The sequence below is a fragment of the Gossypium hirsutum genome, chromosome D05 (assembly GCF_007990345.1).
Source record: "Gossypium hirsutum isolate 1008001.06 chromosome D05, Gossypium_hirsutum_v2.1, whole genome shotgun sequence".
Classification (NCBI taxonomy): domain Eukaryota; kingdom Viridiplantae; phylum Streptophyta; class Magnoliopsida; order Malvales; family Malvaceae; genus Gossypium; species Gossypium hirsutum.
In genome coordinates, this window is record NC_053441.1 from 33,761,231 (window position 1) to 33,772,931 (window position 11,701).

At 35.1% G+C, this 11,701-nt stretch overlaps 1 protein-coding gene across 2 annotated transcripts; it reads right to left on the reverse strand.

Annotated features, from left to right (window-relative positions):
• Positions 1–3,414: 3,414 nt before the first annotated feature.
• Positions 3,415–7,537, reverse strand: LOC107904128 (actin-related protein 5). 2 transcript variants are annotated; one of them, XM_016830404.2, is made up of 12 exons: positions 7,345–7,537; positions 7,174–7,244; positions 6,932–7,056; positions 6,772–6,816; positions 6,269–6,371; positions 6,040–6,149; positions 5,659–5,768; positions 5,485–5,575; positions 4,969–5,412; positions 4,573–4,700; positions 4,132–4,468; positions 3,415–4,042 (listed from the first exon to the last, which is right to left on the reverse strand). In XM_016830404.2, exons 1-12 carry the CDS (start codon positions 7,443–7,445, stop codon positions 3,533–3,535), a joined length of 2,175 nt encoding a protein of 724 aa, XP_016685893.2. In that variant the 5' UTR covers positions 7,446–7,537; the 3' UTR covers positions 3,415–3,532. The 2 variants fall into 2 exon arrangements, with proteins under 2 accessions (XP_016685893.2, XP_016685894.2); XM_016830405.2 differs by lacking the exons at positions 7,174–7,244; positions 7,345–7,537 and having other exon boundaries at positions 6,269–6,376.
• Between the last annotated feature and the right edge of the window lie 4,164 nt (positions 7,538–11,701).

The window sequence follows — 11,701 nt, forward strand, 5'->3', positions numbered from 1 at the left end:
AATGTGTTTAATTGATGCCCCTTCAGCTCCCTTGAACCAAATTATAAAAGCTTGTGCAACATCCTCTTAAATGGTACTATGGTGAAGGTCTATGACTCCAAAAACGTTCATAGTTGAAGAGTCTCCTTTGGTCCATTAAACAACCTCCTTAATGTTCTTTAAAAAGCTTTGAAACCATCCAACTTGATGAGTCTTTAATCATATGAAAAGTCACCTGTAAAAATAGATATTTAAGATTAAACAATAACTTAAAACACTCATAAAAATAACATATTTAATAACACTCATGCACATAAATTAAATGAACATGCAACTTAAACCATACTTGAAGTAAATTAACAAATGAAATAATTTAATGCATGACTTATTAAATATGAAAAAAAACATAATGCAAGTCTTAAAGGATGCTAATGTATTAATGTAAAGCGTTAACTAAAGACACATTCAATAAATAAGAAAAATAATGCACATTTTAAAAGATGTAGATGTATTAATGCAAAACATTAAATAAAGATGCATTTAACAAACAAAACACATAATGAAGCAGATCATTAATCAAAGATGCATTTAACAAACAAAACACATAATTAAAAATTGAAGAGTTTATTCAAGCTAATCAAATTGTCACATGCAACACATTGCATGAAATTAGATCGTTATCTTAAGTCCAATAGAAATTGGATTTCTCATGCTCGGCCCAAACTTGCTGAATCAACCCTAACATCACCTCTTTGAGCTTCTTGGATCTAGCCTGAGTCATAGGCCCAACGGGAATTTCAATTGGATTTCTTCTTGAATTCTCCTCATCTTTCAACCCGATTGGTATTGACATGGACGACTTTGATTTTGTTCCAATCGATTCTTTATCAGAAGCTCCCATGCATGTATCAAAAAGCCTGACGCTTCAAAAAATTTAGACACTTTCAACACGTTTAGAATATGTTCATCACTCTTGCAATATGCTTTCAAGGTTTTTCTTTACAAACAGACCCTTCCCTGCAGCTATAAAATGGCTTACACACATCAAGCTTCATCATCCCTCAGTCATAAAATTTCTTCCCAATCCTCTCCATTCATCCACTATAAATCATTTCCCGGTCTTAAAAATTTCGGTCGCTAAAAATATTTGGTTTACATTCAAGGTATTCTTGAGTCATCGATGATGCGATATCACTCTGAGCTACACATATTTCATATATCATGTCGAGATGGGATCATTGCCTCTGAAGCCTATCCTAGGGAAGTTGGTTATTGGTTTACTTTTTACGGTCAATGGTGGAAGTCGGTGTGGAGGTCTCAATCGATGAATATTATGAGGTAATGGATCAGGGTATAACGAGGGAGCCATTTGATGGTCGTCACGTGGCCACGAGCTCAATCTATTCGGATACCTGAAAATGATATCTTATAAATACCATACAGAAGTTTAAGGGCATATTCATATGGAAAAACTCAGGGGCTTCCCGCTATAATCAATGTACCTTTTTTTTTCCATTTCCAAGTAACCGGTACCTTTAACCTTCTTTCTTATTCTAATGTCGGCATCGTCATAGACGTAAGAGGACTCTTAGGCAGGAAGCGGCTGTTGCGATGCAGTAAATGTGCTGCTCCTTTTGGGGCAACGACAGTTGTTGTTTTTAAACAACCCATTAATAACTATAACCATTGTCACGTTAACCCGAGTTTGACCTCTACTGTGTCGAAACATCCACTCTTCACTTGAGAGTCCTCTTGTGTCCATCTTGGTGTTAGCCTTCGGAAAGGTTACAACAGAAATCCCTAGAGTTTTATCGTATGATTATGACCTCAATCTTATGTATGGTATTTATAAGGCATCATTTGCGGGTATCCAAAATGCTTGACCTCCTGACCGCGTAACACTGTCACTCGAGTCCTGGTTATACTCGAATCCGTGACTACATCACAGCCGCTGACTAGGACCTCCACCTAGACTTCCACCACTGGTCATATCAAGCATTATTACTTCGAAATCAGATTTTCCCAGGATGGGTTCCTCAGTTGATGGTCTTATCTCGCCATTAGACCTACCCATGGGTCGGGCTGGCCCACTCGAAAAGTAGGAGGGTTTGGGTAAAAATATAGTCCCAAAAAGGGCTTGGGCAAAAAAAATAAGGCCCGTTTAGAAAACGGGTTGGGCATCGAGTAATGCTTTTTTGGCCCAAACCCGGCCCAAACCAAATATACAAAAAAAAGTTGTTTTTTTTTTGTTTTCTTGCTGTTTTTTTATTTTCTTGTTTTTTTTTCACTATTTTACTACCATTTCACAATTATGTTGTTACTATTTTGTTGTTATTATTTGAATATTGTATAAATATTGTTTTATTGTTAATTTTGTTACTATTTTAGAGGCATTTGCTTGCTAAGTTGCACATATCTTAGTGTTATTAAAGTATACATATTTTTTAATTTATTTTCAATTTTTTAGGAAACATTTATTTTAATGTTTTTAGTATTTTTGATGTATTATATATATATTTTTAAAAATTATATAAAAAATTAATACGGGCGGGTTGGGTTGGGCTCGAGTTTTAGCATATTTATCCGAGTCGGGCTTTGGAAAAATTTTAGGCTCATTTTTCGGGCTGGGCTAGGCCTAACAAACGAACCTTAAATTTTTTTTGGGCCCGACCCATGGACACCTCTACCCACATATGAAATGTATGTACACCGAGGCGCGTTATCTCATCCTCGACCCCTCAAAACTACTTAAGAACTTTCGTCGTTTCAGTCAAAAACCCTGAACACTTTCAAAATACCCTAAACCCTAAAAATACCAAAAACCCTAAAAAACCAAAAGCCCTAACCCGTGAGAGAGAAAGTGAATGCGTGCCCAGCTGGATGCGCTTTCACTTTCTCCCTCCTAAAAACGGCCTATTTCCCTAATTAAAATTTAAAACGACCTAAAGGCCTAATTAAAAAAAATATATTCTGCTAATTTAGCCGAATTTCAAATAATTCTAATTAAGTCTATTATTATCATTTCAATTGGATTTTTTTTGTTTGTAAGACTTGTCGGGTTTTAATTTTTTTTTCCTTTTATCATTAGTTATTTTTAAAAATATAAATGCAAATAAAATATATTAATACTACTAGTTTTTGAAGTTTGTATTCATGTTGGAATGTATCATACATAAATATTTAAATTTAAAAAATGTGAGTATGAAAGTATGTAAGTTATCAGCTTGTTTTTACCCCGACTTGAAAATTATTACTACCATGAGAATTTTGTTCAAAGAACCTGCAATATGAGTTGATCGCATTGATGCGTGTTTTAGAAATATGCATTGATCGCATCCGATCTGAATGGTAGGAAAGATTTGCTCATAAATCGAGTTCGAACGTTTATTTTACTACTTGAAATATATTCTATTTTCATTAACTGTGAGAACTAGAGAAGCAAAAATCTTAAATTGCATAGCATCCAATGCCAGGAGTTGAAAGTTTAAGCACATAACATATTAAGAATAAGCTGTTGGAGTTATATGCATTACAATTTCATCCACAAATAAATTTACAGTGTGTAACGCAGTTGATATCGACGAAGCCAGTCCTCTCCCTTCTCATAATAATCCACCCTACTGAATGTTTGCTGTTGGAACTGCAAGTTTGCAGCATATGCAGAAGCGCCGCGCCATGCATCAAGAACTGGATCCAATGCTCTTGCCACCTTAATCGGTGACCCACATGGGCGAAGCATCCGGATTCCAGCTTCCAAACGTTCATTTATACCAGGGAAGAGACTGCACCCACCTGTCATAAAGATAGAACTGGTTAACCTATCCTCCAATGCCTCATTCTTACTCGCCAACCTCCTTATTGAGGCCCCTGTCATCTCATCTAAACCTGCTTGATCAATTCCGACCAAGTTGGGGCGGAATAATATTTCCGGACATCGACACCTTTCAACCCCAAGTACAACTTGGAAATCTTCCTTAGTGAGCGGGCGAACACGTGGTACCTCTGTGGTAGCTACCTGTGAAGGTGTTGGTTCCGGTTTAGGGACAAATGTTGGGTCAATTGCCTGCAGAGAGATAGTAATAAACCATTCATCTTACAGAATTATGGAGAAAACCACATATAATTTTATGTGCCAAGGCAAAAAAAACTGACCTGGAGCCTAGAACAAACCCGAGCCAGCTCTGCTTCATCTTCATCGGCTCCATCATCGTCATCATCATTATCTTTGCTCATTAGTTTGTAAAGCTGCCAATCTTCAGCTTTGGCACCAAAGTTATCCTCACCCTTCCCACGATCAAAGGCTGCTGTCGTCAGAAGGCGCATTCTTTCCCTTTGAGCAGCATTCAATCTTTCCCCACGACCAACGCCCCCCGAACTATTCCCATTTGCATGGCCTCCATTTATCTTGAGTCTTTTGCGCTGCTCAACCTTCTCGTACAAGTCTTTGTATTTAGTATGCATCTGTTCTAGATAAAGCTCTGGATTCTCCCTGTTAATAGGCGAAGGGGGGAAAGCAATGAAATAGATGAATTATCCATCAGAAAAGCAAATTAGAATCTGCAGTCAGAAAATCTTTATAAGGTTGAGACATACAAGCGTCTTTCTTCATCTTCCCGGGTTTTCTTTTCACGTTCTAATTCTTCTTCAAAGCGTTTCTGTTTAGCACGCTGCCGTCCCTCGGTCGTTGTTTTAAGAAAAATCTGCCTCTTCTTTTCCTTCAGCTGTCATAATAATAGAGCCAAGAGTAAATACTATCATCAACTTCAGCCAAAAGAAATAAGAAATGACAATAAACCTGACAAAGAACTTTATTTTGAGTAGGCTGTTCATTACAGTCCCCAAGGCCCTAATAAAAAAACCCTTCGTTTACTTTTTCCCATATATCCTGATGGAATACAACTTGTTGACTTGATTGATGTATTTGCCTAACAAAGCCAAAACCCTAAACAGCAATGGATATTAAATATTTGTTATTAAAGGTAGGAGTACCTGCTCGGGCGTAAGCATGTTATCAGGAACGTTGATAAGAGGATACTTATCACTTGTAGAAGAATCTGCCTTCTCCTCATTTTCAGCTTGTTCAACCTTTGATTCACCTTTTGCTTTTCTTAATGACTGTGACACTTTCGTAAGAGTTGATTCTATTTCCTGTTTAGAAACATAATCGGTTTTTGAAAGGAAAGACGAGATTTCTTCCTCTTCAACTTGTGCAAGTTGTTGCAAAAGAAATTCCAATCCATGCAATTGATTTTCGAGTTCATTTATTCTCGAAGACCTCTTCGCTTCAGCCATTTCTCTCAATCTTTGTCCTTGTCTTTCCTTTATAGCAGCCTTTCTTGCAATCTCTTCTTCCGAAGGAGGTTCTTCAATTGGTGGCGGAACCCATGGCAGCTGCCAACACCTGGTTTTATCTTCAGCTTCCTTGCTCCCTTTCTGTTATAATAATAAAACTTTTAGCAGTTCCAAACAGTATAGCAGAAGAAAAAACAAAGCTGAAGCCATTACCTGAAATAATCGAGCTTCTAAAGCATAATCAGGTGCAATATAGCAGTGTTCCATCTTCAAGTCTTCAATCTTTTCCCATGTGAATCTAGCCCTATTACAAGCATAAAAAATCATTATCAGAAGTTCTATGCAAGCAGGTCCAGATTCTTGCAATCCAGCTTAATTTATACTCACATATGATGAGGATACTTAAGTGAAAGAAGTTGCTTCAAATTGTCCGTGACATGATATCCACCGATGTTAGTTCGGCAGCATCCTCTGTTTACAGGCTCCCCATCAACAAACTGAAGTCAAATAAACCACACCATAAATCTGAACTTCAATGCTTGCATCCTGTTAACTGAATCTAATATTTGTTGCCTCGGTCACAATGCTTTACATTTTCAATGATGCTAAAATATAACAAGAATTTTAAGGAAAATTCTATGAAGAAACTAACTTATCATGTTAATTCTCATCATGCCAACTAGCCAGCATGCTCAAAAATTAAATAACGACAACTTTAGCTTTGCAAGTATATGCATTGAGGTAATTTATGAAGGCTGGGAAACAAACCGGAATGACATGAGTTGTGGTAAATCCTGGGCAGATAGCTAGACCGTCTTTCTGACAAATGCCACACTGCTGATTATACTTATAGCTGAATGCAGCATCAACACCAAATGCTGCAATCACAAGGCGAAAAATTTAAACATCATACATATATATGGTGAGAGAGCAAGACCATATATTGCTTAGGTATGAGCCTGATATGTTGTGCAACATAAAAAAGAGTGCTTTATACCTACAGATGGAACACCATAAGTCTCGAAAAGAAGTTCTGCCATTTTACTGCGAGACTGAACTGGGTTGCACACACATTCCGTGATCAGGATAGGATGATCGATCTGTTCTGCCCTCAAATAATAAATGAAATAATAAAGAATAAATTAAATTTATGCATCAAATATAGAAAGTATTGATCGTGAAAATGGAAGCCAATAAAACAATGCAACATAAAGGAAAAATGTGAAAACCAAGTCCATGCCCTAAACATTTTCCGGTATAAGAATGTTCAAAGAAGACACATTTTAAGTTCCCCTAGAAACTACTATCCAATGGCAATTCACATACTGCTAAATTACTCCTAATTGCCAAAAAAAAAAAACAAGAGGCACATTAGATCATTCAAGAGATGAAACTTATCATTGTACCTGAGATTCACATACTGCTAAACTAGTCCTAATTACCAACAAAACCAGAAGAACATTAGATCATTCAAAAGAAGCCATAAACTTATCATGATACCCGAGATCCATTTGCGCCCAACCGATCAAAAGCAAAGTCAAGAATCTGCAAAGACAAGAACAAAAGCATTTCTATTTCAAATTCAGACTCAATTTTGATTTCATTACTTCTCATAATTTCATACAATAGAAAAACATCAATAAGTTAAAATTTTACATACATATTCCATGATTTCAAACTGAAAAACAACATTGCTATCGAAAGCGGAGCGAGGGCCTGAACGGGTGCAATCAAAGTGTTTCAGTAAAGCAGTATCATGGTCACCAACAACTGTCACAGTTTCCCCTGCCAAAAAAAAAAAAGAAAGAGTAAAAGACTCCCCAAAAATTAATTTTTGACCTCAGTTAATATAATATATTAAGGTTTTACTTAAAATAATTAGTCGAAGAAGCAAAAAAATACCGGTGGATTTGTGGCGTGGTCTTTGAACAATGTTACGGAAAATAACCCGTGGCTCAGTCTCTCCTGCCCAACTGAGAAATGGAAAAAAATAATTCAGGGGAAGAAATGTACGTAGATAAAATTATTAAAAACAGAAAGGAAAAAGGTTAGGGTTTTGTTTGGTTAAATTACCCAATACGAAAATAGGAAGCGCCATTATCGATGACAATGGGAGTTGATGAAGGAAATCGATTGTAATCCGTTTGCCTTTGGATTTTCGATATGAATGGCATTTTTCTTAAGGGTTTTTCTTTGGTTTTTGTTTTTAATTCTCTCAGAGTCGAGGGAAAAGGGTTTTTCTGGGAGGAAAGGGAAGAAGACAGTGGAAGCTGGGAAAAAGTAAATCTATAATATTATAATAGGGTAAATTACACCAACAGTCACTCAATTTTAATGTCACTAACAAAACAGTCACTCTACTTTCAATTCAATCACTCAACTTCAAAAAATAACAATTCAGTCACTAATGTTATCGAAAAGTGACAAATCAGTCACCCATTAATATTTTTAGTTACAGGCTTAACGGAAAAGCTGACGTGGCCAGTTAACTTGTCACATTGGACGAGGAGTCGAAGGGTTAAATGTTTAGATGAGTTTTGGGGGAAAAAAAGAAAAGAAAAGATGGATTGGTTTAGGGTAAAAAAAACAAATCGATTGGGATTAAATAGAAGAAAAGAAAATTGGTTGGGATTAACAGGTTTAGGGTTGGAAATCAATTTTAGGGTTCAAGGTTGGACGATTGAAGGATTGGAACTTCTAAGGTAAGGGTAAGAGTGAACAATTGAAGGTTAAAGTATTGGTATTTTGGGTTTCGGGAGAAAAGAAGACAACAAAAGATATCAGTGGTTAGGGTTGACGGCCACAATGGTTAATAGAATAAAAGCAGCCAATGTTGTTGCATATACTGTAACGGGTAAGTTTCTGTATTTAGTTTATGATTTTTTTGGATTTAGGGGGATTTGGGTTTAGGGTTTTTTGGATTTCAAATTTGAAAAATGTTGCATTCATATGGGGTTTATGCACTATGCATGTTTATTGTTTGTATTAAACTGTATGCCAGATTTTAATTTCGTTGGTTATTAAATTGCAAGGCAAGTTTAGATGTTTCTAAAGTTATGGTCTGCCATGTGCATATAGATAGCCTTAGGGTTTAGTGACAAATTAGTTCCCATTTGACAAATAAGTTTTTATTAAATTATTTGAAATTGTGTATGTCATTGGATTATTCAAATATGTTCAAAATATTTTTTAAATGTTGATTCAAATATGGTTATTGTTTGTATCAAACTGAATTGCATGTTTGGATTTTTGTAAACTTATTGTTTGCCATGTGCATACTAATTTCCTTAGGAAAGAGACAAATCAATTCCTATTTGACAAAGAAGTTTTTATTGAATTATTTGAAATTGTGTATGTCATTGAAATATTCAAATATGATTCAAAATATTTTTTAAATGTTGATTGAAATATGATTATTATTTGTATCAAATTGAATTGCAGGTTTGAATTTTTGTAAACTTATTATCTGCCATGTGCATACTAATTGCCTTAAGTAAGAGTCAATTCAATTCCTATTTTTATGACTAAAAGTATCAAGCATTCTTTGGATTCAAATATGAATCAAATTGTATTAAATTAGTTCCTAGTTGTCAATAACAATTTTCTAAATGTTGATTCAAATATGATTATTGTTTATATCAAAGTGTATGACAGGTTTAGGTTTCTTTGGTTATTGTTTGCCATCTGTATGATACTGTTTTGGATTTGTTTGTGTTAAATTGTTTGGTTATTGTACATGACAAATGGATTTCTTTATATTAAATTATTTTTATACTGGTTATTATTTGTCATTGCCTAGGTTGTATTAAAGTGTTTGGTTATTGTCTGCCATATGTATAACAGAAATGGAATTATTTGTATTAAATTATTTGGTTATTGTACTTAACAAAAATGGATTTGTTTGTATTAAATTGTCTTTGTATTGGTTATTGTCTGACATTGCCTAAGTTGTATTAAAGTGTTTGGTTACTATTTGTCACTGCCTTTATTGATGTTAAATTTGTTTAGCAGGTTTAATTGATGATGAATTTAATGATAGTGAAGAAGAAATGTCTGATTTTGATGTATCTGATAGTGAAGTGTCTAATAGGATTAGGATTAATCTAGATGGCTTAAACATGGATGATATAGAAGTAGGGGAATTGTGTGATAGTGATGATTCTAAGAGGTTAAATAGTGCACATGAATCTAACTCAGATAGCTAAAATTGGCTTGAGTTCAACCTAGACAGTGACATGAGTAATCCAAAACTTCAGATTGAAATGTTATTTTTTACCAAAGACAATCCAAAAAAAGCTGCCAAGCAGTATGGTAGGTTGAATAATTATTTTATTAAGTTTCCAAAAAATGATCTAAAGAGGTTAAAGGCAGTTTGCAGTTCAAACTATTCTTGGTACATATATGCCTCTAGGCTACATCCTAATGACCTTACTGACCAGACTTGGAAAATTAGGAGTTCAAACCCTAAGCATACTTGCTTAAGGTCTATAAAAATAAGAATATAACCTCAGCTTGGCTAGGTCAATATTATAAAGACAAGTTCATTGTTGATCCCGATTATTCTTTGACATCGTTGCAACAAGATGTCAAAAGAGATTTCCTTTTTCCTTATCCCACTAACCAAATGTAGGAGGGCTAAACTTATGTCATTGAAATTACCTGAAGGAGCTCATAAGGCTCAATATGAGAAGATTTATGAGTATCTGTTGGAGGTTAGGACCCAAAATGTTAGAACAACAACAATCTATTATCTGGATAACAGGTTGTTTCAAAGGATGTATGTGTGTCTACAGGCATGCAAAGATGGGTATAGGGTTGGTTGTAGGAGGATAATAGGTTTAGATGAATGATTCTTGAATGGCTACTTTTGTGGCTACCTACTGGCAACTGTTGGGATAAATGCAAATGATGACATTTATCCTATTGCATATGCTGTTGTTGAAAGTGAAAACCAAGCATCATGGCTCTGATTCTTGAAGTTGCTCGCATTGAACTTGGAACTTGTGAGCTTATATCAGGTATCTTTCATGTTTGACAAACATAAGGTAAAACTCCATTTGTCTGCTTTGTTTTATGTTATTTTTGTTTAGGATGGTATACCAACGAATTAAATTGTTTTTGTTCTGTTTGCAAGGACTTGTAAAAGAAATATCCTTGTTGTTTCCAAATGCTAAAACAAGACACTGTGTTAGACACCTACATGCCAATTTCTTTGGAAAGCTGCTAGAACAAGCACTCTAAAGGATTTTGAGGATGTCATGGCTAAACTGAAGAATACCAACCAACATGCTTATGATTGGTTAAAGGGAAAGAAACCTACCCACTGGTCAATGTCCCACTTCTCAATTAGGAGCCAATTTGACATGGTGAACAATCTTTCTGAATGTTTTAACAAGGTAAACCACTATTGTAACACCTAAAAATTAGGGGGTTAGAATTTCTTAAATCATCATGAAATGAGCTTTAGTATTGGTGGTTAAGAGTTTAATAGATTTCCTAGAGAACTAAGGTTCAAGCCCCACTCTTTACATTTTTCCTCTTTTATTTTTCAGCAATTAATGATGAAAACCAAGTTAGTATAAGAAATAAATGTGGTAGAAAATGACCAAGAAATGGGAAATAGCCTAATTGCCAAGCATCACTCCATTCTCCCTAAAGTCCCAAGTTTTATCCACGCCAATTTCCTTCCATTTTTTTAAATTTTCAGTACGAAGGTTTATTTTCCAAAACATCCTCTAAAATTTGCATAACTTAGCCTTTTAACTCATTTCCTAGTCATATTAGGATTTTGGTTTCTCTAAACAACCCTAATTAGAATTTTTTTCCCTATTTCTTTCCTATTCTTTCTTTATCATTTCCTTTGCAAAATTTTTTCTACATTGCTAGAAATTTTAGTTTGGTCTTGAGCTTTAGATCAATCATGTTCAATTCATTTTCATGTTGGTTTAGCGTCAAATCCATTCTATCGTGCCAAGATCGGTAAGCAATCTCATTCCTAATTTTGTAAAACCCTATGAATTTGTCCAAAGATCATTCTTAATAAATTTTCTAAAATCAATTCCTAATCTTTAATGGGTTTCTCCAAAATCTTATTAAAACTCGTTAAATCTTGAACATCAATAGTAATTCTTGCATTTTTTTTCGATCAAAAGACCTATTGTAGGTGACCTGGATCAAATTTGGATGTAAGTATCGTTGTACGAGACCTAGAAGTCAGGTGTGTGTTCTTTTATGAGAAAATCGAGGCAAAATCGAACCTAGCCTAAACCACATGACCTGGACCCTCTTACATGGCCTACCTACACGGCCATGTAACACACATGGCCTGAGCCATCCCACACGGCCATGTGCCCCTATTTCCTAAATTTTACGGTTTTTCCCAAAAATTTATGTTTTGTGCAGATTAGTCCCAGAATGGTTCTCAAACTAA

Bases quoted from the DNA above. Each gene is read 5' to 3' on its own strand.
- LOC107904128 (XM_016830404.2), bottom strand. From the start codon at position 7,445: ATGCCATTCATATCGAAAATCCAAAGGCAAACGGATTACAATCGATTT. The intron at 4,701-4,968 runs GTACTCCTACCT...TTATTATGACAG, and splicing joins ACATGCTTACGCCCGAGCAG to CTGAAGGAAAAGAAGAGGCA. The intron at 4,469-4,572 runs GTATGTCTCAAC...GCCTATTAACAG, and splicing joins GAAGATGAAGAAAGACGCTT to GGAGAATCCAGAGCTTTATC.